Source organism: Silurus meridionalis, chromosome 4 (assembly GCF_014805685.1).
Source record: "Silurus meridionalis isolate SWU-2019-XX chromosome 4, ASM1480568v1, whole genome shotgun sequence".
Taxonomy (NCBI): Eukaryota; Metazoa; Chordata; class Actinopteri; order Siluriformes; family Siluridae; genus Silurus; species Silurus meridionalis.
The window spans coordinates 38745487-38773327 of record NC_060887.1 but is presented as its reverse complement, the minus strand read 5'-3'; the positions used below and the strand labels follow the sequence as shown (position 1 = coordinate 38773327).

Here is a 27841-nt window from a genome sequence, read left to right as displayed (position 1 = left end):
TAATCACGGCTGATTCATTGTAAAGTCCATTATGCAAATCTTTTATGCAAATGACTTACCGTAGTGATTAGATGGTTTTTGGCCACTTGGTGGAGTCTCACTTCTGATCATGTTTAAAGTTTTTTTTTTATGAATATGCAAATTGAATAAACTTCATGCTTCCTGCTTCGATGTTAATCCAAAGTCGGATATGGAAACTTTGGCACACTGGGAAGAAAATGATTTTCAATAATGACAAAATATAATAATGCTAATGCTAACTGCTATAGTGGTTTAGGGCTTCCCACGATGCAATGGACTTTCACCTTCAAAACTCCATTGGTAAACAGCTGATAACCTCAACTTTTGCCTTTGAATGTAACTGGCACTGGGACTGGGTTCTTCATTACTTCTGAGGAACTGCTCAGCATTTTTGCTGTTAATAAAGCCTTTTTTTTTAGCAATCGATTTCTGCAATCGTCTGAGAATTTGGTGGATTTATTTTGCAGATTGTTTGTTGGAATAACTCCAGACCATGTCCTCAGGGTATGTTAGACAGAATGTTTAGCTTCAGGCTTCTGCTAGAGACGACACTCGTTTTCACTGGAAAGAGGTCAAGAACATGTGCTAACGGTTTTAGATACGTTCTCTAGTTAGCTTGTGTGGAGATCTGACTAACTTGAAACCATAGCAACCCACAATGAAATAAAGAGCAAATAAAGACACACCCACAAGCAGCTTTCATCACACCGAGTTTACAAATGTTTAATTTCAAACAGGAAATACATTTCTTTATTGTCATCATCATCTTTATCACCATCATCATCACAACAGTGATGAAGTATAAGGAGGAAGAGTTGGAGAAGGTGCTTTCAGAAGATCGGTGTGTTTGCAGGGCTACAGGATAAATGGGAGGATGGACATACGGAGAGCAGGATAGTCCTTAAATTCCCTGGTGTAAGTTTTATGCTTGCACTTCGCCCATATCGTCATCTGAACAAAACCGACCAGGGTGAAGACAGCGACTGACCGAGACCAGAGCAACAACACAACATACTGTATACACGGCGCTACAGAAACACACTTCAAACATATCTTAGTTCTTATAAACAAATATGTGGAAAATGATCATGCAGCATTTTACTTTAATCAGTTATTCAGTATGTGTGTGTGTGTTATGGAGTATCATCATCATCATCATCATCATCATCATCATCATCATCATCAATGCTCTAAAAAATTACATCTGTAGACAAGTCGAGTTGTTTGTGTGAACAATATCCGAACTTCTACAACTCTAGGTTTTATAATCTATAACTGTAGTTTCATCCTAACTCTAGCTAAACCCCTAACCCTTATCCAATCATCACCCTTTCTCCACCCCTAACACTAGTTCCACAACAACCCTAGTTCAACCCTAATCCTAGTCCAACCCTAACTATAATTCCACCCTAATCCTAGTCCAACCCTAACTATAATTCCACCCTAATCCTAGTCCAACCCTAACTATAATTCCGCCCTAATCCTAGTCCAACCCTAACTATCATTCCACCCTAATCCTTGTTCCTTCCCAACCTTAATATCACCCTAATCCTAATTCCTCCCCAACCATAATTTCACCCTAATCCTAGTCCAACCCTAACTCTAACTCCACCCTAATCCTAGTTTCTCCCCAAATATAATTCCACCCTAATCCTAGTCTAACCCTAACTATAACTCCACCCTAATCCTAGTTCCTCCCCAACTATAATTCCACCCTAATCCCAGTCCAACCCTAACTATAACTACACCCTAATCCTAGTTCCTCCCCAACTATAATTCCACCCTAAACCCAGTCCAACCCTAACCATAACTCCACCCTTAACCTAGTCCAACTTTAACTCCACCCTAATCCTAGTCCAACCCCGATTCTAACTAAACTATACTCTTTCTCTACCCATCCTGAGACATTCTGAGGTTGCACCAGCTCCAGACGTATCCCACCTCATGAAGATTAAGGACCTTTAAACAAGTAGATTCCAACACCACAAACACCCTGAACCATCTAGAGACGAACCGGTGCCATTTGGATTCAACTTCATGTAGAGTTTGGACATTGAACCTCTTTAAACATTTTTAGGCTCTGGCATGGAGAAGCTGGTGTTGGATCTGTGATGATCTCAGATGTAGAGCTATTTTTTGAGTTGCTCAGAAGCTCCTGGTTCCACAACATCAAATGACTGTATAAGACTGAGAAAGAACATCATTCTGTATTGTTTAAAGACTATAATCACACTCTTGATATCACCCACATTGGAATGGGTTCCCCTTTTGAGTCTGGTTCCTCTCAGGGTTTCATCCTCATAATATCTATATTATCTATATAAAATAAAGTTTTTCCTTGCCACAGTTACACCAGGATTCATCAGGGATTGATACACACCATTCACTTTAATTCTTAAGTTCTGTAAAGCTGCTTTGAGACAATGTCCATTGTGAAAGGCACTATAGAAGTAAACTTTAACTAAACCCTAACCCTTGTCCAACCCTAACTCTACCTCCACCCTAACCCTAGTTCTACCCAACCCTATCTCAACCCCTAACCCAAGCTCCACCCCAATCATAGTTCCACTCTAAGCCTATTCCAACCTGAACCCCAACGAAACCTTTATCTAACCCTAAATCTAACCCCCAATATAACCCTTATATAATCCCAATTCTAGCTCCACCCCTAAATCTCATTTAACACTAACCTTTGATCAACACTAACTCCAGCTCCACCTTAACCCTTGTCCAAACCTAATCTTTGTAATGACAAAACCCTAGTTTCATTTTAACTCCACTCTGAACCATAGTTTAACTCTAGCCTAAGTTTAACCCTAGATCTAGCTAAATCCTTACTCTTGTCCACCCTTAAGCCTAACTTCACCCTAACCCTAGTCTAACCCTAAATCTAACTAAATCCTTACACTTGCCCAAACCTGACTCTAACTCTAACTTTAAATTCGTTTAACCCTAACCTTTGTCCATCAGTACCTTCACCCTTAACCCATGTCCAACCCTAAATCTGGTCCAGTCTTAACCCTAGTCCAGCGGTTCCAGGCAGGGGGGGTCATCCATCACCCCAAAAATGGTAAACTTCAAGTTTAAAAATATCTAATTTATTTAAATATTAAACTCTAAATCAATAACATCAAATAGCATCTAAAAAGTGTAGTTGTGTTCGGTATCTTAACTGATGTACTTTTAATTTACTTGCATTAATGACCTAATTGTTTGTTTGTGTTTACTTTGAGTGTATGAACATTATTTTTTATCGAGAAATTATTTCTTTTAATAATGAAGAAAACAAAAAAAATTATATTCACTACACCCCACCTGTCATGTCTTTATTCCCCACTAGAGGGCTGCACCAGCGCCCTAGTCAAACCCAGTAGCAACCTGGGTAAATCTAAAGCCAGCTCGAACTCAACCATAACCAATACCAATTTTCAGACCTGGACCACACCTAGCCCTAAGCAAAACCTATCCCTGGTCTAACTCAACCTTATCTAATTCAATCTTATCTACTCTATCCAATCTATCATCCTTAACAAACCCAAATGCTAAACTAATCCCATCTCACCAGTCTAAAACCTAAATCTAATAAAGCTTGGAACTCTTTCTCACAGTCTAGCAATATTCGTAAGCAAAACCTCTGACTGATATTTCAGATAGCCTGCTGAAGTCTCACCTGGAACACACTGGGTCATGATGGAGAAACTCACCCACACCCCGACCTGCAGATCAGACACGAAGGAAGATGATGATTACCACATTCAGATCAAGTTCTCCTGAGCGTTTCTACTGAGGATGATTTTCTGACCTCATAAGTATAGTTGGGGCAGGAAACAAAGAAGAAGAGCCAAGTGAAGGGGTTTTTGAGGGATGAGGATAACTTCGATATTTCGCCTCCTGCTAACCGAACACAGATTAGTGGGATAATGTGACACACACTATAGAGCAAAAGTTTGTGGACACCTGACTATGATTTTGAGGTATTAGAAGGGTAAGTGGCTGCTCAGTGATTCAGGAATTGGAGCTTGGATTGGGATAAGGATGTCTACCAAATTCTATAAATGAAGATCCATAGTCTCCATGTGCTTTTATAGTTACATCCACTCTTCTCAGAAGATGTTCCACAAGATTTTGTGGAGATTTGTGCTCATTCAGATATGAGACTCTTATTAAAGTCAGGTGCTGGTGTAGGTGAGGTGAGGAGACAATTCAAGATCTTCAACACACATCCAACCCATGTAAACCATATCTTCAGGGTTTGCACTGTCATGCTGGAGAAGGAAAATTTCATATGGCTGGAAAAAGTCAGGTGTCCCAATACTTTTGTTGATATGATAATTATAATAAAAATCGATCATCGTTTCCTTTATTACACACATTAAGAAATAAGTAAAGAACGAGAAGAACCGTCTCAGATGCTCACCATCTCCTCCAGAGGTGTTTAGTGACCAGTGGATGGAGAAATTTCCCATCTCACACAGCTGAAATGAAAAAGGAGAAAAAACTCCACATCACTTCACGACAGTCAGAGTTGATTTGAAGCGTCTAAGCGATACACATGTCGTGCGCGTACACACCGTGAACATGACAAGTGCACAGCCGACCTGCAGTCGTCCATATGCTGGAAACGAACACCAAGAAGATGTGACGTTGAAACGGGGAGAAATACGAGGTTTTGAGGAAAGCAAAGCTTGGCTGCTGTGTGAGAACTTACATGGTGGAGTGTACAGAGGGTGATTAATGTGATACGCCAACCATGCGGCAAAACCCCAGTAATACACACAGTTCTGTAAACACACACACACACACACACACACACACACACACACACACACACACACACACACAATTTAGATACAGATCCAATTTTTATATTTAAAGGCAAAGAAAGGCTGAAAAAGGAGGGGTTGGTACTTACTCTTATGATGACCACAACAGGTAAAGTGCCGTGGGTGAAGTGATGCAGAAATACTGTCTCCATCAACCTCTTTATGTAATGGAGAGAATGACACACACATGCCAGACTGAAAGAGAGAGAGAGAGAGAGAGAGAGAGAGAGAGAGAGGGGGGGCAGTTTGAGAGACAGGTGAGATATACAAAGAAAGAGAAGTGGTGAGAAAAACAGAGGGTAAAAAAGTCAGTAAGAAGGAGAGAAGGTGAAAGAGAAGCAGTAAGGGAGAGACAGGGAGACAAAAAGGAGACAATAAGAAAGTCAGGAGAAAAGAGACATTAAGAGAGGCAGACAGAAAAGAAGAGACGAAGAGAGGAAGTATTGCAGACAGTAAGAGAGACAGACAGACAGAAAAGAGATGCATTAAAGGAGATGGAGAGTAAACCAGAGACAGTAAGAGACAGAGAGTAAACCAGAGACGGTAAAAGAGACAGAGAGTAAACAAGAGACAATAAGAGAGACAGTAAAAGAGACAGAGAGTAAAGAGAGACAGTAAGAGACAGAGAGTAAACAAAACAGTAAGAGAGACAGTAAAAGAGACAGTAAGAGAGACAGTAAAAGAGACAGTAAGAGAGACAAAGAAAGTAGGAGAGACAGTAAGAGATACAGTAAAAGAGACAGAGAGTAAACGAGACACAGTAAGAAAGACAGAGAGTAAACGAGAGACAGTAAGAGACAGTAAGAGAGACAGAGAGTAAACAAAACAGTAAGAGAGACTGTAAGAGACAGAGAGTAAACGAGAGACAGTAAAAGCGACAGTAAGAGAGATAGAGAGTAAACAAGAAACAGTAAGAGAGACAGTAAGATAGACAGAGAGTAAACGAGAGACAGCAAGAGAGACAGAGTGTAAACGAGAGACAGTAAGAGAGACAGAAAGTAAACAAGAGACAGTAGGAGAAACAGTAAGAGAAACAGAGAGTAAACGAAAGACAGTAAGAGAGACAGAGAGTAAACGAGAGACAGTAAGAGAAACAGAGAGTAAACGAGAGACAGCAAGAGAGACAGAGAGTAAATGAAAGACAGTAAGAGAAACAGAAAGTAAACGAGACACAGTAAGAGAGACAGAGAGTAAACGAGACACAGTAAGAGAGACAGAGAGTAAACAAGAGACAGTAAGAGAGACAGAGAGTAAACAAGAGACAGTAAGAGAGACAGTTAGAAAGACAGAGAGTAAACGAGAGACAGTAAGATAGACAGAGAGAAATGGAAGACAGTAAGAGAGACAAAGATTAAAAGAGAGACAGTAAGAGAGACAGAGAGTAAACGAGAGACAGTAAGAGAGACAGAGAGTAAACAAGAGACAGTAAGAGAGACAGTAAGAGAGACAGAGTAAACGAGAGACAGTAAGAGAGACAGAGAGTAAACGAGAGACAGTAAGAGAGAGACAGAGAGTAAACGAGAGACAGTAAGAGATACAGTAAGAGAGACAGAGAGTAAACAAGAGACAGTAAGAGAGATTGTAAGAGAGACAGAGAGTAAACAAGAGACAGTAAGAGAGACAGCATAAACGAGAGACAGTAAGAGAGACAGTAAGAGAGACAGTTAGAGAGACAAAGAGTAAACGAGAGACAGTAAGAGAGACAGTAAGAAAGAGCAAGAGTAAACAAGAGACAGTAGGAGATACAGTAAGAGAGACAGAGAGTAAACGAGAGACAGTAAAAGAGACAGAGTAAACGAGAGACAGTAAGAGAGACAGAGAATAAACGAGAGACAGTAAGAGAGACAGAGAGTAAACAGAGACAGTAAGAGATACAGTAAAAGAGACAGAGAGTAAATGAGGGACAGTAAGAGAGACAGAAAGTAAACAAGACACAGTAAGAAAGACAGAGAGTAAACAAGAGACAGTAAAAGAGACAGTAAGAGAGACAGAGAGTAGACGAGAGACAGTAAGAGAGTGACAGAGAGTAAACGAAAGACAGTAAGAGATACAGTAAGAGAGACAGTAAATAAGAGACAGTAAGAAAGACTGAGAGTAAATGAGAGACAGTAAAGAGACAGTAAGAGAGACAGAGAGTAAAGAGAGACAGCGAGAGACACAGAAAGTAAATGAGACAAAGTAAGAGAGACAGAGAGTAAACAAGAGACAGTAAGAGAGACAGTAAGAGAGACAGAGTAAACGAGAGACAGTAAGAGAGACAGAGAGACAGTAAAGAGAGACAGTAAGAGGGACGGAGAGTAAACGAGAGACAGTAAGAGATACAGTAAGAGAGACAGAGAGTAAACAAGAGACAGTAAGAGAGATTGTAAGAGAGACAGAGAGTAAACAAGAGACAGTAAGAGAGACAGCATAAACGAGACAGTAAGAGAGACAGTAAGAGAGAGACAGTAAGAGACAGAGAGTAAAAGAGAGACAGCGAGAGACACAGAAAGTAAATGAGACAAAGTAAGAGAGACAAAGAGTAAACGAGAGACAGTAGGAGATACAGTAAGAGAGACAGAGAGTAAACGAGAGACAGTAAAAGAGACAGAGTAAACGAGAGACAGTAGAGAGACAGAGAATAAACGAGAGACAGTAAGAGAGACAGAGAGTAAACAGAGACAGTAAGAGATACAGTAAAGAGACAGAGAGTAAATGAGGGACAGTAAGAGAGACAGAAAGTAAACAAGACACAGTAAGAAAGACAGAGAGTAAACAAGAGACAGTAAAAGAGACAGTAAGAGAGACAGAGAGTAGACGAGAGACAGTAAGAGAGTGACAGAGAGTAAAAGAGAGACAGAGAGTAAGAGAGACAGTAAGAGAGACAGTAAATAAGAGACAGTAAGAAAGACTGAGAGTAAATGAGAGACAGTAAAAGAGACAGTAAGAGAGACAGAGAGTAAAAGAGAGACAGCGAGAGACACAGAAAGTAAATGAGACAAAGTAAGAGAGACAGAGAGTAAACAAGAGACAGTAAGAGAGACAGTAAGAGAGACAGAGTGTAAACGAGAGACAGTAAGAGAGACAGAGTGTAAACGAGAGACAGTAAGAGAGACAGTGTAAACGAGAGACAGTAAGAGAGTGACAGAGAGTAAACGAGAGACAGTAAGATGTACGTGATGATACAGTAGGTGATGATGCAGTAGGTGATGGCATACCTGACCGCAGGATGGGGGCTGGGAGCAGTGAGGGAGTGTGTATGAGTGTAGATGTAGGGAAGACGGAAATAGAAGAGCAGGTAAATCAGGAGTGGTCCTACATACTCCGACAGAAAAACCTGCACACAAACAGAATACTTACTTCACCCATCACACATGGTCACACACCAGGTTCACTAATCCAACATACACACTCAGTATGAGCAGTTGGAAGGTGGAGCCACTTCCTACAGCGGGTCGTACCATGGTCCAGCCGAAGCGAGGGCCCAGGTCTCGGAAGTACAGCGTGACCGTCACACCGGCTGGTAAACTGTGTAACAACTCATCGTCTCGGAGTTCTTCTGATTCTGAAAGTATAAATCCAGTGATATCACTCACAGCCCACAGACAAAGGGGTTATTACATCATAAAAAAACTGACCCAATCATGTTCCAGTATGCAAATGCAGTCTATAAACCGATGGCTTATATGGAGAAAGACTTAATAAGGCAAGAAAACAAGAAAAGCAAATAAAAGAGGAATGGAAAGAAAGAAAGAAAGAAAGAAAGAAAGAAAGAAAGAAAGAAAGAAAGAAAGAAAGAAAGAAGGTTTGGGTCTCCTAGTATTTGGGGGAGAAACACATGGCATATGGAAAGGTCGGGTGTCCTAATACTTTTGGCCAGACAGGGTGTGTTTGGATAATGATTTGGTTCTGAGGAGAAGATCAGAGAACACGTGAAGTGAGAGCATTCCTGTAGAAACCCCTCAGTGGAATAGAGGAGCTCGAGCAGAACAAGGACACAGCTCATGACCTTCATTACACCTGCTTCAGAGGTGACCTAAAATCCTATTTTTAGCACAGTCTTCACAAAAGATGATAACTCACACACACACACACACACACGCACACACACACACACACACGTAAGTGAGTGAGTGTGTGTGTGTGTGTGTGTGTGTGTGTGAGTGTGTTTGTGTGTTTGTGAGTAAATGTGTGTGTGTGTTTGTGAGTAAATGTGTGTGTGTGTGTGTGTGTGTGTGTGTGTGTGTGTGTGTGTGTGTGTGTGTGTGTGTGTGTGTGTGTGTGTGGGTCTTACTGAGGTGGAGTCTGAGAGACTGTCTCGCTGGATACCAATGCGGATCTGAAATCAACAAATGAAAAATCATTTGAGAAACGATTAATATTGTGCAGTGTCTCTACAGGAACACTGAACCCCCAGAAAACCTGCATGATGTACCATCATTATAGATTACAACAACATCACTGAGTCTAAAGAGATTATGAAATATGAGGTAATGGATTAGGATGAGGTTATGGATTATGATGAGATTATGGATTATGATGAGGTTATGGATTATGATGAGGTTATGGATTATGATGAGGTTATGGATTATGGTGAGGTTATGGATTATGATGAGGTTATGGATTATGATGAGGTTATTGTATGTTCATTAATTCTGGTAGTAAGTAAATGCGGCAAAACTATTTAGAGGAACTTACACACTTTGTGGAAAAGTCCCTTTATATCACCAATAGTAGAGTGATACTCAACCTGCCCCCACACACACACACAAACACACACACACACACCAACACGTAAACAATATAAAAAAAATCTAAAGTACAAGGAAGAAAGACACAATTAAAGTACAACAAACAAGCAAATAAATACATATTAAACTGTAATAAAACATCACTGAATTCAATTAGATAAACAAAAACGTACAGATAAATGTCAAAAATGTATGTAAAAAATGGTCTATAATAAAACAATTGATTTAAATAAGGTAAACTAACAAACAAATAAACAAACACACAAATCAATTAGTCAATCAATCAATCAATAAATAAAGCAGCAAACTTAGTTTAGGCTTAAATTGTATAAATAAATTTACTGAAACTTAAACGCATAAGATAGACACAGCAGTGATTATATAAACATTATTCACATTCATTTAAATATTATTAAAAGTCACATATAAATAAACATAATACATGTATGCAAAATGTTACTAAAATATTCGACACACATATATATAGAGAGCCACACTAATCAAATGTCCAGTATAATAGAAGAGCTTCTCACCTTGTCCAGAAAACACAGCTGCTCTTTGGTTTTATCATCTAAAATCTCCACCTGAAGGAGCACATACCTAAAGTTCGCTTTGCATATGTGATTCTTTAAAATTGGAGACACACAACTGTACAGAACGTTTGGATGGATGAGGAGCAGGAAATGTTCCCTTCACCTAAACTTGGAGACCCAATTCTGTTCCAGCATGACATGCCTGGTCTGCTTTCCATGGGACGGATGTGTGTGGAAGATCTCCCGCAATAGAACTCCAACACTATTGGGATGAATGTGAACGCTGACTGCACCCCCCAGGCCTCCGCACCTCCTCATCTACATCAATACCTGACTTTACTAACCTTTTATATCTGAATTAATCTCCACAAAATCTAGTAGAACATCTTCCCAAAAGAGTGAAGCTTATCATAATATGAAATGGAGACTAAATATGGAATGAGATGTTAAAAAAGAAGCAGATACCAGTATGCTTTAAGTTATTCTCCCCAGAGAAAAACTGCAAAATAGCATAACTTCCTGAACCAAACGTTGGACCAGTTGTTCAGCTCGGCCTCTAAAAAAATATTAAAGCCTACCTGTTTCATCCTGGCACAGGAAACCCGCCCGCTCAAGCCTGCGAGAAACCTCACGCTCTGCTCTTTGTGGTGTGCAAGTCTCAGCTGAAGCTCTGCAAGCCTTCCACTCAGGATTCAGAGCCTCTGAGAGTACATGATGTCCTGATTAGCTTTTAGACGGACATCAGGAGCAGGACGCTGGCACCACGAGGGTTTACACTCAATCCTCAGCGATGTCACACCACACCTGTGCTGTGTGTCTGACATGAAGCTCCTGAAGACATCCTCGGGTCACGCTGCACATCTTGTGAAGCTAATTCAATTAGAGAACTCGAGAATGCTGAGGAGAGTGTGTGTGTGTGTGTGTGTGTGTGTGTGTGTGTGTGTGTGTGTGTGTGTGTGTGTGTGTGTGCAGTAATTTGGCCTAAAAGCACTGCAGGCCTGGAGATCAGCAGAACTGTCATGCAGTAAAGCAGGAGCATGTAACGTCACTGTAAAGATTTAGAGATGTGGAGATGCTGAAGAAACGCTGAGAAGCAGACAGACGTCAGGGTTCAGTTCCAGCTAGTGACCCAATACAACATCAACAACTGTCCTGCTGTGTGTGTTTGTGTGTGTGGAGACAGAAAAGAAGAAGAGAATAAAGAAAAGGAAAGAAAAATCAGGAATTAAAAATTAAATAATAAGGTAAGAAAAATAATAACAAAGAGTATAAGAAAAAATATAATATAATATTAATATAAGAAAAAAAAAAAGAAGGAATGACAACCAAAAGAAATGTCTCCAGTTTATGTTTGTAACCCTGGTTCCCTGAGGGAATGAGATGCTACATCAAAAACACTTTGGGAACGTTTCCGCATTGTTCACCCTTTGAATAACGTGTGTAATCTGTCCAATGGAAATGGAAAGCACGACATCACCAGTGGAGTGATATCACGACCAGGAAGCTATAAAAGAATATGGAGTGAAGCCGACACCAGCAGTAAGGCATGGAGATGCAGCGTTCCCTCAGGGAACCAGGGTTACATACATAACCTAGAGACGTTCCCTTTCAGAAACTCGAGCTGCGTCAGCAAGGCTTTGGTACTGAGAGTCCAATACCGCCAGACTAAGCTGTCTCTGCCAAGTGTGTGAGGGCACAGCTCGGTCGAAGGACAGAGGGGCCAGGAGTGACACTGTCGTCAAGGTTATAGATCCTGACGAAGGTCAGCAGGGTGGACCAGCCCACAGCGTTGCAGATGTACTGGGGGACACTCCAGAGGACCAAGTCTTAGAGGCTGCCACACTCCGAGTCGAGTGCGCACTGACTCCGAAAGGAGCGGGGCAACCAGAGGATTCATAGGAAAATGCGATAGCATCGACAATCCACCTGCTAAAGGTCTGCTTGTTCACAGAGAGGCATTTTCTCAGAGGTCCATAGCAGATGAGCAGTTGTTCCATCTTCCTCAATAAACTTGTCCTGTGGACGTAAGTGTCCAGTGCTCATACCGGACATAGCCGGTTTAGCTTTTCCTGGTCTGGGGCCTGAAAAAGAGAAGGATAGAATGCCTGGAGCCTAACAAGTCGTGGGATGACCGAGGGAAACTTGTTCTAACAAGTAACTCACAAGTAACAAGTAACTTGTTCTGGGGTACAAGAAGGCAATTGCCATGCCTGGAGTAAACTTCTGAAAAGAGGGGGCAACTGAGAGGGCCTGTACACAGTCTTGACTGTGAGGTGCCTCCAAAATGCTCAGCCAATGGCTTGAAGGGGGGCTCGGATAAAGCCTCCAGCACAACGGATAGGTCCCACCCAGGCACTCTAGGTCGCACTGGAGTTCCCAGGCTCTAGGTGCCACTGAGAAAACACATCAACAGCGGGTCTCTGCCCAGTGATGATACACTGAAATGGCGGATGCATAAACCTTAAAGATGGATGGAGTCAACGCTTTGGTGAACTGTTCTTAAAGGAATTCTAGCACTAAACCAACAGGGCAGTTAACTGCGTAGGTTTCCTGACAGGGGGAGTGCGAGTGGCGACACTCCATTTCTGTACCTCCCGGTGGGAGGTGCTGGGTTGTGGTTGGGGCTGTGCCTGCCGAGCAGCCCCATGAGAGTGAAGTGGGAGAAACCGCTGGAAAGCCTCTGTCTGTTTCTTAGCCTCCTGAAACCTACCATTTAAACGGAGTAGCCAAATAGGCCAGTCAGCATGAAGGGGCATCTAGAAGTATGGCCCTATTCCTATCAGAAAGATCAGACAGGGTGAGCCATAGGTGCCTTTCTGTAGAGGCTAGGGTGGCCATAAACCGGCCGTCAGCCTTTGTGGTCTCTTTAGTGTCTCTAAAAGCCAAATGCACAGTACGGCGAAGATCTTGCATCCCCTGGCCACCCGAGATGCCCCATGCCTAGTTCTGCCTGATACGCCTGCCTGATGGCGGTGTTGCAGCAGCCTGACCTGCTGAGGCGTACGTGTTACCCACCAGCACCGACGTAGTATGCAGGGGCTTGGTGGGTAATGTTGGGGTCTTCAGCGATAATTTCGACACCCGGAAAGATAGCCAACTAGCGATCTTCAACCCGCGCACCGCCCCTGACTTAGTGAGAGCAGGGCCGGAACTGAGAAGAGAAAGGGCAGCCTCCTCAAATAGTGCCCATTAGGAGCAGAGCGATTCTCATTGAGAACCGCTCCCAGACAAGCCACACAGAGTCTAGGTGTATCCCCCCCATGATATAGTGGGGGCAGGGAGGAACACACAACCGGAAGCATTTCGATTTTGCTTTCTCAACATAGACTTGGACAAACAACTGACAAACAATACACACAGAGCTCTTCATGAAGAAACAGAAGGTGGCGCCAGCTTCACTCCATAAGCTTTTATAGCTTCCTGGCCGTGACGTGATTATACACGTGATTCAGAGCGAAGACAATGCGGAAACTTTCCCAAAGCTTTGTTGATGCAGCTCAAGCTCCTAAGAGGGAAAAGAAAGAAAGAAAGAAAGAAAGAAAGAAAGAAAGAAAGAAAGAAAGAAAGAAAGAAAGAAAGAAAGAAAGAAATGAAACGCAACTATCTAACTAACAAACACAGGGAGAAAGTAGTAAAGTAAGACAAAAATAAAAGAAAAAGGGGAAAAGGAAAATAAAATTAAAAAGAAAAAGACAGAAAGAAAGAAAGAAAGAAAGAAAGAAAGAAAGAAAGAAATGAAACGCAACTATCTAACTAACAAACACAGGGAGAAAGTAGTAAAGTAAGACAAAAATAAAAGAAAAGAAAGGCAGATGGAGAGAAAGAAGGTGTTCCATCTTCCTCAATAAACTTGTCCTGTGGACGTAAGTGTCCAGTGCTCATACCGGACATAGCCGGTTTAGCTTTTCCTGGTCTGGGGCCTGAAAAAGAGAAGGATAGAATGCCTGGAGCCTAACAAGTCGTGGGATGACCGAGGGAAACTTGTTCTAACAAGTAACTCACAAGTAACAAGTAACTTGTTCTGGGGTACAAGAAGGCAATTGCCATGCCTGGAGTAAACTTCTGAAAAGAGGGGGCAACTGAGAGGGCCTGTACACAGTCTTGACTGTGAGGTGCCTCCAAAATGCTCAGCCAATGGCTTGAAGGGGGGCTCGGATAGAGCCTCCAGCACAACGGATAGGTCCCACCCAGGCACTCTAGGTCGCACTGGAGTTCCCAGGCTCTAGGTGCCACTGAGAAAACACATCAACAGCGGGTCTCTGCCCAGTGATGATACACTGAAATGGCGGATGCATAAACCTTAAAGATGGATGGAGTCAACGCTTTGGCGAACTGTTCTTAAAGGAATTCTAGCACTAAACCAACAGGGCAGTTAACTGCGTAGGTTTCCTGACAGAGTGGCGAGTGGCGACACTCCATTTCTGTACCTCCCGGTGGGAGGTGCTGGGTTGTGGTTGGGGCTGTGCCTGCCGAGCAGCCCCATGAGAGTGAAGTGGGAGAAACCGCTGGAAAGCTCTGTCTGTTTCTTAGCCTCCTGAAACCTACCATTTAAACGGAGTAGCCAAATAGGCCAGTCAGCATGAAGGGGCATCTAGAAGTATGGCCCTATTCCTATCAGAAAGATCAGACAGGGTGAGCCATAGGTGCCTTTCTGTAGAGGCTAGGGTGGCCATAAACCGGCCGTCAGCCTTTGTGGTCTCTTTAGTGTCTCTAAAAGCCAAATGCACAGTACGGCGAAGATCTTGCATCCCCTGGCCACCCGAGATGCCCCATGCCTAGTTCTGCCTGATACGCCTGCCTGATGGCGGTGTTGCAGCAGCCTGACCTGCTGAGGCGTACGTGTTACCCACCAGCACCGACGTAGTATGCAGGGGCTTGGTGGGTAATGTTGGGGTCTTCAGCGATAATTTCGACACCCCGGGAAAGATAGCCAACTAGCGTATCTTCAACCCGGCGCACCGCCCCTGACTTAGTGAGAGCAAGGCCGGAACTGAGAAGAGAAAGGGCAGCCTCCTCAAATAGTGCCCATTAGAGCAGAGCGATTCTCATTGAGAACCGCTCCCAGACAAGCCACACAGAGTCTAGGTGTATCCCCCCCATGATATAGTGGGGGCAGGGAGGAACACACAACCGGAAGCATTTCGATTTTTGCTTTCTCAACATAGACTTGGACAAACAACTGACAAACAATACACACAGAGCTCTTCATGAAGAAACAGAAGGTGGCGCCAGCTTCACTCCATAAGCTTTTATAGCTTCCTGGCCGTGACGTGATTATACACGTGATTCAGAGCGAAGACAATGCGGAAACTTTCCCAAAGCTTTGTTGATGCAGCTCAAGCTCCTAAGAGGGAAAAGAAAGAAAGAAAGAAAGAAAGAAAGAAAGAAAGAAAGAAAGAAAGAAAGAAAGAAAGAAAGAAAGAAAGAAATGAAACGCAACTATCTAACTAACAAACACAGGGAGAAAGTAGTAAAGTAAGACAAAAAATAAAAGAAAAAAGGGGAAAAAGGAAAATAAAATTAAAAAGAAAAAGACAGAAAGAAAGAAAAAAACAGAATGAGAGAAAGTAGGAAATAAAAAAGTATGTAGGTAAAGAGAAGAAATATAAAAAGAAAAGAAAAGAAAGGCAGATGGAGAGAAAGAAGGTGTGATGTGATGAAGTGCTGTTATATATATATATAGGTTGGTATGGACCACGGATAGCTGAGTCATGGGTTTTGAGTGGTACACAAGAGAAAGAAGTGAGAGGAGGGGATGATGAAGGAGAGGTGAAGAGAAAGAGAGGCACTTGGTCTCAGTCCAGTGAGTGATCCAGCGTGCAGACTGCATCCATAAACACTCACACACACACACACACACACACATACATGGTGTAAAAGTTAAAAAGACATCTGCATTCTCCTGCCATATGTGCTTCTTCCTCAAACACACTTGTACAGAACATCTACAGGATACATGTGGGAACATGAGATTTTCCCTTCACTTTAACAAGGAGACCCAAACCTGTTCCAGCATCACAATGCCCCTGTGCACAGAGCAAACTCCATGAAGATCTGCTTTCCATGGGTTGAAGTGGAAGATCTCCTGCTTTAGAGCTCCAACACTTTGAGGATGAATGTGAACGCTGACTGCACCCCAGGCCTCCTCACCTCCATCAGTACCCGACTTCACAACACCCTTGTTTCAGAATGAGGGCAAATCTCCATAAATCTAGTGGAACATCTTCCCAGAAGATCGCTCATTATAACAGCAAAAAAGTGGAATAAATGTGGAATGGGGTGTTCAGGTGTCCACAAACTTTTGGGCGTATAGTGTGTACCAACCAAAGAAAAAAGTAAAAAAATTAACACATTTAAGAATGATTTAAAGAAAAGGCAAGAAGGGGGAAAACGGAAAAGAAAGAAAGAGAGGAAAAGAGTGATGAACAATGGAAAATGGAATAAGAGAAAGTGTGATGAGAGAAAGAAAGGAGAAAGAAAGAATGAAACAAACAAAACAAACAAATAGGAGAGAAAGAAGAAGGGAAGAATGAAAAGGCCAAAATGCAGTAGAAAGAAATGAGGATAAGTGGAAGAAAGAAAGAAAGAAAGAAAGAAAGAAAGAAAGAAAGAAAGAAAGAAAGAAAGAAAGAAAGAAAGAAAGAAAGAAAACACATGGGAGGTAAGCAAAGAAAGAAAGAAAAGAAATGAAGTAAATGGTAAAAAATAAAAAGAAAGAAAGAAAGAAAAGAAATGAAGTAAATGGTAAAAAATAAAAGAAAAGACAGAATATAGGAAAGGAAGACAGTAAGAAAAAGGAAATGTGTGTGGGAGGAAAGAAGGAAGGAAGAAAGAAAGAAAGAAAGAAAGAAAGAAAGAAAGAAAGAAAGAAAGAAAGAAAGAAAGAAAGAAAGAAAGAAGTTTTTCGGATAAATCTCTATGTTTGGTTGCCGATGGCGATAGTACACACACAAACACACACACACACACACACACACACACACACACACACACACACACACACACACATACACACACACACACACACACACACACACACACACACAAATATACACACACCACCTCACACACACACACACAAACATACACACACACACACACACACACCTCACACACATAAACACACCCACCTCACACACACACACACACACACAAACATACACACACACACACACACCTCACACACATAAACACACCCACCTCACACACACACACACACACACACACACACACACACACACACACACCACACACACACACACACACATACACACACACACACCACACACACACACACAAACATACACACACACACACACACACACACACACACACACACACACACAGCCTGATTAGCACACTTAACTACCTCATTAGCATGTGAAAAGCAGCAACACACGAGCAATCATTTCTTCATTTTTTTTTTCTTTTTTTTCTTGCTGAGATTTCTCTTTGAGATTTGTCCACTCTCTCATTCATAGAGACAGCTAAGTGTTTTTTTTCCCACCCAAGGTCAGACGGATGAACTCATCGACTTTCCAGTCAGGTGGACTTGTCCCTCATGACGCTGAAGTTCCATGTGCGTTCTCTTTGGGCAGGAAATGTGAGTGGACGAGCAAAAAAGAGATGAAAAGATCTTGTCTTTCAGTCCAGGCGTTGAACACTTCAGGGGGAAATTCAGAAAGTTTTACTCACACTTTCATTACTCGTAACTTTCAAGGGCATGGGAGATTTCGGGATTTGCTTCTCTGTCTCTTTTACACACCACTTTTATGTCTAGTGTCAGAAACACAGTGACAGATTCACACAGCGACGACACACTGATGATCAGATGATCAGATGATCATGAATAACGCTCAGTAATAACACTAATGCCAGAGGAACCAAAGAAATAATCCATAATCCATGTAAATAACACCTGTCTGCAGTGCACAGTTTTTTCAAGTCACCACTAGAGGGCAGTAAAATTATGTCGAAGCAAAAGAGGTGGAGAATGTCCTTCATGAGATGTTTCCTGAGATGTTTCCTGAGATGTCTGATCTCATGTGACCGTATTCTGGAGAGTGTAAAATAATAGAGGTTGTACTGTAGCTCTTGCTGTCTTGCTACACACTGAAGACATTTGTGATTCGGATGGAAAGATGAGACGATACATTCAACTCAATGTTTTATTTCTACAGAGTTTTTTAACAATAAATGTTGTCCCAAAGCAATTTTACAGAGATGAAGGGGTGATGAAGGATAAGTGAAAAAATAGTGAGACAAAAAAAAAAATTAGAAAGAAAGTGAGAAATAAAGAGCAAAGTGAAGAAAGAAAGAAAGAAAGAAAGAAAGAAAGAAAGAAAGAAAGAAAGAAAGAAAGAAAGAAGATGACGATTGGCAGCGGAGGAACAGTTAATGCACTGATCATACGTTTGAAGTTTCTGAAATCTGCCATTTATATTTATGGTCTTTGGAGTCTCTCATTAAAAAACACCTACCAATTTCCTCGTTTGTACAACCAGCAGCTGAGTTCTGCTTGAAGGCCGTGTGTAAGGGCCGTAAAGCGTAAGGATGTTACAAGATCTGAAACAGCCTAAAGATCCAGGAGATTACTGAGCAACTTCAGAACTTTGAGGATGGATCTGGACTGCGATTAATATCAATAGTCTTCTACAATGACTCATAAATCCACACTGCATATGCACCTCACTGCACACGTCTGCAATAAATGCACATTGGTGATGAGGATGAGGATGAGGATGGGTTCTCTTTGGAGTCTGGTTCCTCTGAGGGGTTCTTCTTTATGACATCAAATATAAGCACCAAGCACATGAGGCTGCTCGAGAAATAGCTAAATGAACCCAATATGTGCAAAGCCAGGAGGTGGAACTGGAGGTGGATGAGCGATGAAGATCCTGCAATTTTCATTTGGAATGGATAGGATTTAAAATTGGGTGAGAGAGGAGCGATTGAGATGGTTTGGTCATGTGCAGAGGAGGGACATGGGGTATATGAAGCCGTAGAAGAATGCTGAGGATGGAGGAAAAGAGGAAGGCCATGGAGGAGGTTTACGGATGTGGTGAGGGAAGAGGACAAGGAGGTATGGATACAGATGATCCGCTGAGAAGACCCCTAACGTGAGCAACCAAAAGAAGAAGCACCAAATACATGTACTGTTACACAAAATGACAAGAATTAAGAATAAAACCAAATAATTCAACGTTCTCTTCACCCTGAAGAACTGAATATAGCTGATATCTTGCATCCCTAACAGATCAACAAGTAAAGACCAGCACCGAAGAGAGACACCTAGTGGCAGAAATGGTGAACATTCAACAAAACATTACTGGCAAACAATGAGTTGACTTCATAACCAATGATTTTCAAAAATCTTTTAAATCCAAGTGGTCTAAATATTACCCAATAAGCCCACGAGGAACCTTAATCTGAGCGGCTATTGGTTATTAGTGCTTTGGTTTTTCATGCCGTCAGATTTCAGACCTCCCTGTTTGGACCTGCAGGACACATTTGTCATGCTAATGCTGATTTTCTAATCATCCTTGTTTTGGATTCTGAGCACACTTTTTGGATTATTCTAAATAAAGAGGCATTGGACCTAAAGCCAAATGTCTCCTGCTCTCAAGACTCAAAAGGTTTTCATGGTATCGTGATAAAAATTGCTTGTAAAATGTCTAGGAATAAGAGTCCTTTACTCTGAACGTTTATAGGATTTTGAGTAGCACCCCGAGGATCTTCTAGAACAGACTCAGGAGATGTTATTTTCACACCTCCTACACTGAGACTCACACACAGATGGACACCTTCTTTAATAAGACTGAAACACAAAGGACACATCTCCTTTTCTGGAACGGACACATAGTTGCCTTAGCCTTCACCAAGATTGACATACAGAAGCCACACCTCCTTTAATAAGATTAAAGCACTGAACTAACTGAGACTGATAAACAGGCCACACCTCCCTTACTGAGACTGAAACACAGAGGCCACACCTTCTTAAATGAGACTGAAACACAGAGGCCACACCTCCTTTTTAGGTGACTGATATACAGGCCACACCTCCTTCAATAAGACTGATAAACAGACCACACCTCCTTTACTGAGACTGAAACACAGAGGCCACACCTCCTTTACTGAGACTGAAACACAGAGGCCACACCTTTTTAAATAAAACTGAAATACAGAGGCCACACCTCCTTCAAGGCGACTGATATACAGGCCACACCTCCTTCAATGAGTCGGAAAACAGACCACACCTCCTTCACACTCTCCTAATTTCAGCAATCTGATTTATTAAATTAGTCGAATTTCTTTAGAACACACTCATCAGTTTTCCTCATTCCCTTCACTTTCAAGCCAGTAATATTTCATTTGTTTCTGCTCTAGTGAACCTGATAAAGTGCTCATTTTCATCATATGAATCGGGTGCACCGAGGCTACAGCATGCTTTTACCCTCATTATAAGTGTGGTATAGTGCAGGCACACTCCTGGATTGAACATGGAATGATGCCTTCAGTTCAATATAATTCAGTCCAGGTTTATTTGCAGAGCTTTTTTAACAATGGACATTGCCTTAAAATGGCTTTACAGTGATATGTGATATCTACAAATGATATGTTGGTGCCTATATGTTTATCTCTAATGAGAGAGCCAGTGGTGACTGTGGCAAGGAAAAAAACCCTGGCATGAGATGGCATTAAGAAAAAACCTTCAGATGAGCCAGACTCAAAAGAGAACCCGTCCTCATCTGGGTGCCACTGAATGTCTATTGTAATGCAGGACTGTGTGGCCATGTGGGAGAAAAAGAAAGGGCAGAAACAGCAACCAGGTTAAAAGGAGAAAATGAAACAGGAAAAATGGTGAAAATGGGCAAAGTTGGAAGATGGGAATTGGATATAATATAGATACATATACTGTCTCTCAGACTAACTTCTTTTGGGCTGCCACCATTACATCTCGGAATAGGGAATTGCCTTTCCTTCAATCGAAGTATTTCTTGAAATCTACCACAGGGTTTAGCACTTACTGCTGTATTTGGCTAAACCTTGCGATGAAATATGTCCACACTTGAACCGTAATGGCTCCTAGAGCATTACATCTCCTATCCGCCGCCTTCATGGCTCACATTTCCATGCTTTTATCCAAAGTGAAGGACAATCCAAACTGCACATAAAGTGCATAAAGGAGGTGGTAAGTGCTACGTGAATAAACACGCCGGCTCAAATGAATGCCAGCTCTTCGAAATGTTTAAGACCCTAACACTCACAAATCGTTAAGTTCGTCTCGAGGTGATCTCACAAGTTTAAGAAGAAGTAAAACACTGTGGTGCGCTGTTAGAGTGAAATAATCAATTTAGTAAGCATCTCCTGACAGAAAATGGCACCTGCAGTTCCACACAGTTAATAGTGTGTTTATGTGGTGCTTTCATTTTCTTCCTTCTTTTATCTCCAACTATACATTCTCCTGATGTACCAGTGATCCTGCTCCAGACCTGTAGGATACACCCTGACACCCTACCTCTAGATGGAATTCTCTTCAACTACACATTCTCCTGATGTACCAGTGATCCTGCTCCAGATCTGTAGGATATACCCCAACACCCTTTCTCTAAATGAAAGTCTCTTCAACTACACATTCTCCTGATGTACCAGTGATCCTACTCCAGACCTGTAGAAAACACCATGACACCCTTCCTCTAAATGGAAGTCTCTTCAACTAAACATTCTCTTGAGATACCGGTGATCCTGCTCCAGATCTGTAGAATACACCCCGACACCCTACCTCTAGATGGAAGTCTCTTCAACTACACATTCTCCTGAGGTACCAGTGATCCTGCTCCAGATCTGTAGGATACACCCCGACACCCTACCTCTAGATGGAACTACACATTCTCCTGAGGTACCAGTGATTCTGCTCCAGACCTGTAGAATACACCCCGACACCCTACCTCTAGATGGAAGTTTTTTCAACTACACATTCTCCTGATGTATCAGTGATGGTGCTCCAGATCTGTAGGATACACCAGACACCCTACCTCTAGATGGAACTACACATTCTCCTGAGGTACCAGTGATTCTGCTCCAGACCTGTAGAATACACCCCGACACCCTACCTCTAGATGGAAGTCTCTTCAACTACACATTCTCCTGATGTATCAGTGATCGTGCTCCAGATCTGTAGGATACACCGGACACCCTACCTCTAGGTGGAACTACATATTCTCCTGAGGTACCAGTGATCCTGCTCCAGATCTGTAGGATACACCCCAACACCCTACCTCTAGATGGAACTACACATTCTCCTGAGGTACCAGTGATTCTGCTCCAGACCTGTAGGATACACCCCGACACCCTACCTCTAGATGGAAGTCTCTTCAACTACACATTCTCCTGATGTATCAGTGATCCTGCTCCAGATCTGTAGGATACACCCTGACACCCTACCTCTAGATGGAAATCTCTTCAACTACACATTCTCCTTATGTACCAGTGATCCTGCTCCAGGTCTGTAGGATACACCGGACACCCTACCTCTAGGTGGAACTACATATTCTCCTGAGGTACCAGTGATCCTGCTCCAGACCTGTAGGATATACTCAGACACCCTACCTCTAGATGGAGTTCTCTTTAACTACACATTCTCCTGAGGTACCAGTGATCCTGCCCCAGACCCGTGGGCTCTATCCTGACATCCTATCTCTAGATAGAAGTCTCTTTAACTGGAATCCATTCACTGCAGCTGAGGATGTTCTCCACATGAACAGGAATGATGTTTTGGGTTACCTCAAGAACCATGAAGTTGATAACCTCAACAATGATGGAACTATAATGAATGGACATTTGGTGTCATTTGGTGTCACCCATTTTAAGTCCAGTTCCTGTCAAGGATCCTCTCTTATACCGTCTCAGGGAGGTTTTCCCTTACCATACTACTGCCATTTGCCTGCTCATTAGGGTTAAATTATCTGGGGGAAATGCTTAAATGTATATTTGCATTCTATTTAATTCTGTAAAGCAGCTTTGAGACTGTCGAGCACGGCCATTGTTAAAAGCGCAATAAAAATAAAACTTTCTTTTCGCCCAGAGCTGTTGCTATGGAAACGGCAGTGTGTTCCTATAGAACAAGTGCGTTAATAAAAGCGTATGATTTGCGTCTACACTCCTGATGAACAGAAATCAACACTTCCTGAGCCCTTGACAATCGAGAAGTCAACAGCCCTTGTATTTAAAACTAATGTTTGTGTTTTAATCCAGAAAAGTGTATGTGTATGTGTGTGTGTGTGTGTGTGAGACAGTTGGTTGCTTTAATCAGCTCTGTACGTAGAATTAATTCAGCTTTACTTGTAAGCCTCTTTGGATAAAAGCATCTGCCAAGTGTATACATGGAAACGTGTAATTTGATAGCGATGCATCCTGAGCCTGAGGAATTAAAACTTAACCAATTAGCACCTGTGTGTGTGTGTGTGTGTGTGTGCATGTTTGAACCTCACTGTTCTGTACTCTTTCTATTTGAACTGCCTCAGCAAGTTCTTTCGCCATTTGAAAGAACTTTTCGGCTTAAATCGAGAGAAAAACTTCAAAGCCGGGTCGTGAAGCGATGTGCTGCAGGCAGGGATATAACACCAGACTTGCCTTTACTAACATTCTACAGCACAGACTTCAGTGGTTCTACACACTCACACACTCCACTCTTTAAAAGATGTTCCTCTAAATTTAGTAGAGATTTGTGCTCTTTCAGAGACAAGGGTGTGAGTAAAGTCAGGTACTGATGTAAATGAGGTGAGGTGAGGATGCCTGGGGTGCTGCCAGCTTTCACATACATCCTCAATTGAGTTCCATAGCAGGAGATCTTCAACCCCAACTCTTGGAAAGCAGATCTTTATAGAGTTTGCTTTGTGCACAGGGTTTGCATTGTCATGCTGGAACAGGTTTGGGTCAAGTGAAAGGATGTCATGCTCCTGCATCCAAAGACGTCCTGTTTATTACATGTGAATTTTCTTTTATTTAAGTTTCTACATCTATACCAGGGGTCACCAACCTTTTTGAAACTGAGAGCTACTTCTTGGGTACCGATTACTGTGAAGGGCTACCAGTTTAAAACACACAGTCTTCAGTTTGATCTGAAATAAATTTGCTCAATTTACCTTTTATTATATGTTATTATTAATAATTAATGATATTTATCTATGTGAAGACACTGATCATGTTAATGATTTCTCACAAAAACTAAAACTGCTCACGCCCCGCTCACGTCCCTGTACCGCATTAACAAAAATGTAAGAAGCTTCACAATATAATGTCACGTAATATACAACATAATATTTAATATATGTATATTTATACATATTTCCTTGTTTTTATTTAAATGTAATCTTTACTCAAATTTTACTGTAAGCAACTGCAACCCAACAATTTCAATAAAGTATTCTGATTCTGATATACAGCTTTTCTTTGACAACCTCTCCCACGTTCATCTATTGGAATAAAATAGTTTTCATTTCACCAAAGAAGTGACTACCTGATTTCAATCAATATGCAAAATACATTGCAATTATTATCCATTAGACTATAATAATAAAAACAGTATAATCGCTAATGATGTTAATCACGCTATCAGGTTGTTAATTATAATACTAATCTAAAAAAATTTTTTGCTGCAGTTATTTTGTTGCCTTTCTGGGCATTTCATTACTATGCGTCTTATCATAATCGTTATAATCACAAAGCTGCCTTCACGTTCCGATCGTTAGCTGGAGATGATTAGTTTCATTAAGTTTGTTTGCAGGAATAAATTTGAACCGCATCCAGTAATTCCTGTGTTAATTTCATACATGAACATGGCTCATTTTAATAAATGGTTTAATAACAGAAATAGCCATAACATCCTGGTTGATGTATATAATTATGAAATTATGATTAAATAATATCTGCTTGATAAAAAGCAATTTTTGTTCCGTTGTATTTATTGTATTTCACACATAGACCTTCTGTGTAACAGGTAACAAAGTTATTGTAACATAAAAAATGGTTGTGATTATGTTTTTTTAATGTTTTACAAGGTTCCTGTGGATATTCACATTATCTTGGGAGAATGAACTGAAAGTTTTCGAGGCAGAAAAGCATGAATTGTTCAGGTTTTTGGAGCTCTTCTGACTTTTTTCAATAACATGAAATAGAATAAGTAAGCAGATATCCAGCTCTTTTAGATCCAGATCTTTTAGACTTGTTTACGATCGTGATTGTTGATCACGATGTTTACGATTGTTTCTCAATTTAAAGAAAGAGAAAACTCAAATTTGATGCTCTCTATCTCACTGATCCCACTGATCCTGCTTCTTCTTCTGCTCTCCAGACCTGCCTGATCCACCTCGATTCCCAATGGAGTTCTTGCTGCTGCTGAAGGATTGTTCATATAGACAGCATAAAAATTGTACACTATATGTGTAAAGTATTGGGCCTGATGTTTCCTGCCAGATGTGGTTCTTTTCCAAACTGTTACCACAAAGTTGAGGAACACAATTTTATAGGACGCCTCTGGATGTGGTGGCATGGAATTTTCCAAACCTGTAGCTTAATGACACAATTGTGTCTGTACCTACTGTGCACAAATCCATCTTGGGATTGAAGTGTGTGGAAGATCTCCTACTATAGTTATACCTTTGGGATCTATCTATCTATCTATCTATCTATCTATCTATCTATCTATCTATCTATCTATCTATCTATCTATCTGTCTGTCTGTCTGTCTGTCTGTCTGTCTGTCTGTCTGTCTGTCTGTCTGTCTGTCTGTCTGTCTGTCTGTCTGTCTGTCTGTTGCAGGAACGTTGTGAATAAACGCAAGAAAAAGTTCCTCAGGAAATCCAGATTAAAAAAAACGTATATTAAAAGAAAAACCTGAACCAGTCTGCCGAGTGTATAGCCGAGACAGCATGCATGTAACAGATGAGACCTAGGTGTGTGTGTATGGGATTCCCGGAAGGCAGCGTGTCTGGTCTGAATTAAATTTTCATGGCAGACCTGAGAAAAGTTAATTGCCGCCTGTCACCGGGAGCTGTATGAATGGGAAAAGCTGACACCGCAATAAAGAAAGAGATTGCTCATTCCCGGCGTGCGCTCACAATAGACGAATTAGCTTAATTTCTTAATCTGCGCTAAAGGCCTCCAGCTGCTGATTGAGCTAGTGGAAACCTTTAAGTGGCCCTTTCTTTAATGGGACGCTTCATTAGATCTTTGAGCGTTCAGGCGACCCAGAAAATGTGTGCGAGACAGACCTGGCATGAATCCAGGCACACCAACAGAGCTAGATAAGAGCACATATTCAGCTATGTTCACCTCAGACCTCAGCGAGAACGGCTTATTTCACTTTTCCTTTATGTACCATTGTGTGTGAGAAGGTTTTTATTATTTTTTTTATTCCATTTCGCCATAGCCCTCTCACTGTTAAGGTCACATTTGCTGCAGTGAAATATTGTCTTCCACGCACAAAGGTGCTACATTTCCATTCGTACACACGGAACATATTCGTACGCTCACATAAAACGTGCATAAAAACAACAATAACAACAATGACAATATGCACCTTCCTGATGGACCGCTTTCCAGTAACCTGGAAGCCTTGAACAAATCCTAATCTCCTCTTAAATATCTCCAAAACTGTAACTCATTCTACATTAATCAATTGGGAGTAAATACAGTTAGAAACAGATCTACAGATGCCTTGGTATAATGCTGGACCATAAAGTGGGTTGGGTTTAAAAGCAAGATGCTTCAAAAGAGAATGTCTTTTCTTTTCTTAAAGAAATGACTTTGTTTGATGTGCATAGCAGAATGCTTTCAACTTTTTACTGTTTTTTCTTTTTTTATTGAAAGCATTACGACATTTTGCTGGTATGGAAATGCCTCTGAAGCTCAGAAGAGGTCACTTGGGGAAGGTGGTAATTAGATAGATAGATAGATAGATAGATAGATAGATAGATAGATAGATAGATAGATAGATAGATAGATAGATAGATAGATAGATAGATAGATAGATAGATAGATAGATAGACATGTATATTTACAGCATGTGATATATATGTAAGCATATGTACAGTGATTAAATATAAAGGCTATAACAGTGCAGAGACGTGTAGACATCATTGAGAAGTACAGAAATGGTTCTAAGGCTATGGCATTAAAGAGGAAATGTGCAGAAGTGAAAGGTTATAAGATTATGGCATTTAAGAAATGTGCAAGCTAAATAAACGAGTCTACTAATATATAATATATATATATATATGTATATATATATATATATATATATATATATATATATATATATATATATATATATATATATATATAAAACACACATTATATACACATATACATGAATATGAAATGTTGGGCAGAATGTACAGTAGAGATATAAAGATACATATAGATAAAAAAATAGTGCAGATGTAATGAGGAGTAAAAAAGATATACTATGTAATATGTACATGTATAGTACAGAGGTTAGGTCCCCTGGTAGTCGAGTGGTTAGGATGCGGTGCTCTCACCGCTGCGGCCCGGGTTCAATCCCCAGTCAGAGAACCAACCCCAGCCACTCTTAGTGCAGGTCCCAAGCCCGGATAAATGGGGAGGGTTGTGTTAGGAAGGGCATTCAGCATAAAAACGTGCCAAATCAAACATGCGGATGATCCACGGTGGCGACCCGTGATGGAAGAAGCCGAAAGAAGGTTTTTTATAGTAC

General features: G+C 41.3%; 1 protein-coding gene across 4 annotated transcripts; it reads right to left on the bottom strand.

The window, feature by feature from the left end:
* Nucleotides 1-772: 772 nt before the first annotated feature.
* On the bottom strand, nucleotides 773-10739 carry tecrl2a (trans-2,3-enoyl-CoA reductase-like 2a). 4 transcript variants are annotated; one of them, XM_046847107.1, is made up of 13 exons: nucleotides 10686-10739; nucleotides 10108-10158; nucleotides 9522-9573; nucleotides 9118-9162; nucleotides 8285-8388; nucleotides 8042-8160; nucleotides 4934-5039; nucleotides 4730-4802; nucleotides 4593-4636; nucleotides 4439-4496; nucleotides 3824-3912; nucleotides 3692-3737; nucleotides 773-1004 (listed from the first exon to the last, which is right to left on the bottom strand). In XM_046847107.1, the coding sequence occupies exons 1-13, from the start codon at nucleotides 10692-10694 to the stop codon at nucleotides 877-879; spliced, it is 924 nt and encodes a 307-aa protein (XP_046703063.1). In that variant the 5' UTR covers nucleotides 10695-10739; the 3' UTR covers nucleotides 773-876. The 4 variants fall into 4 exon arrangements, with proteins under 4 accessions (XP_046703063.1, XP_046703061.1, XP_046703059.1 ...); XM_046847105.1 differs by having other exon boundaries at nucleotides 857-972; nucleotides 3824-3910; nucleotides 4438-4496; nucleotides 4593-4802; XM_046847103.1 differs by having other exon boundaries at nucleotides 870-1004; nucleotides 3824-3910; nucleotides 4438-4496; nucleotides 4593-4802.
* Nucleotides 10740-27841: the final 17102 nt, after the last annotated feature.

Excerpts from the sequence above, each read along its gene's own strand:
- tecrl2a (XM_046847107.1), bottom strand. Across the intron at positions 8,389-9,117 it reads GTCTCTCAGACTCCACCTCA|AATCAGAAGAACTCCGAGAC; the intron begins GTAAGACCCACA and ends TTATACTTTCAG. Across the intron at positions 4,637-4,729 it reads CCCTCTGTACACTCCACCAT|CATATGGACGACTGCAGGTC; the intron begins GTAAGTTCTCAC and ends GTTCGTTTCCAG.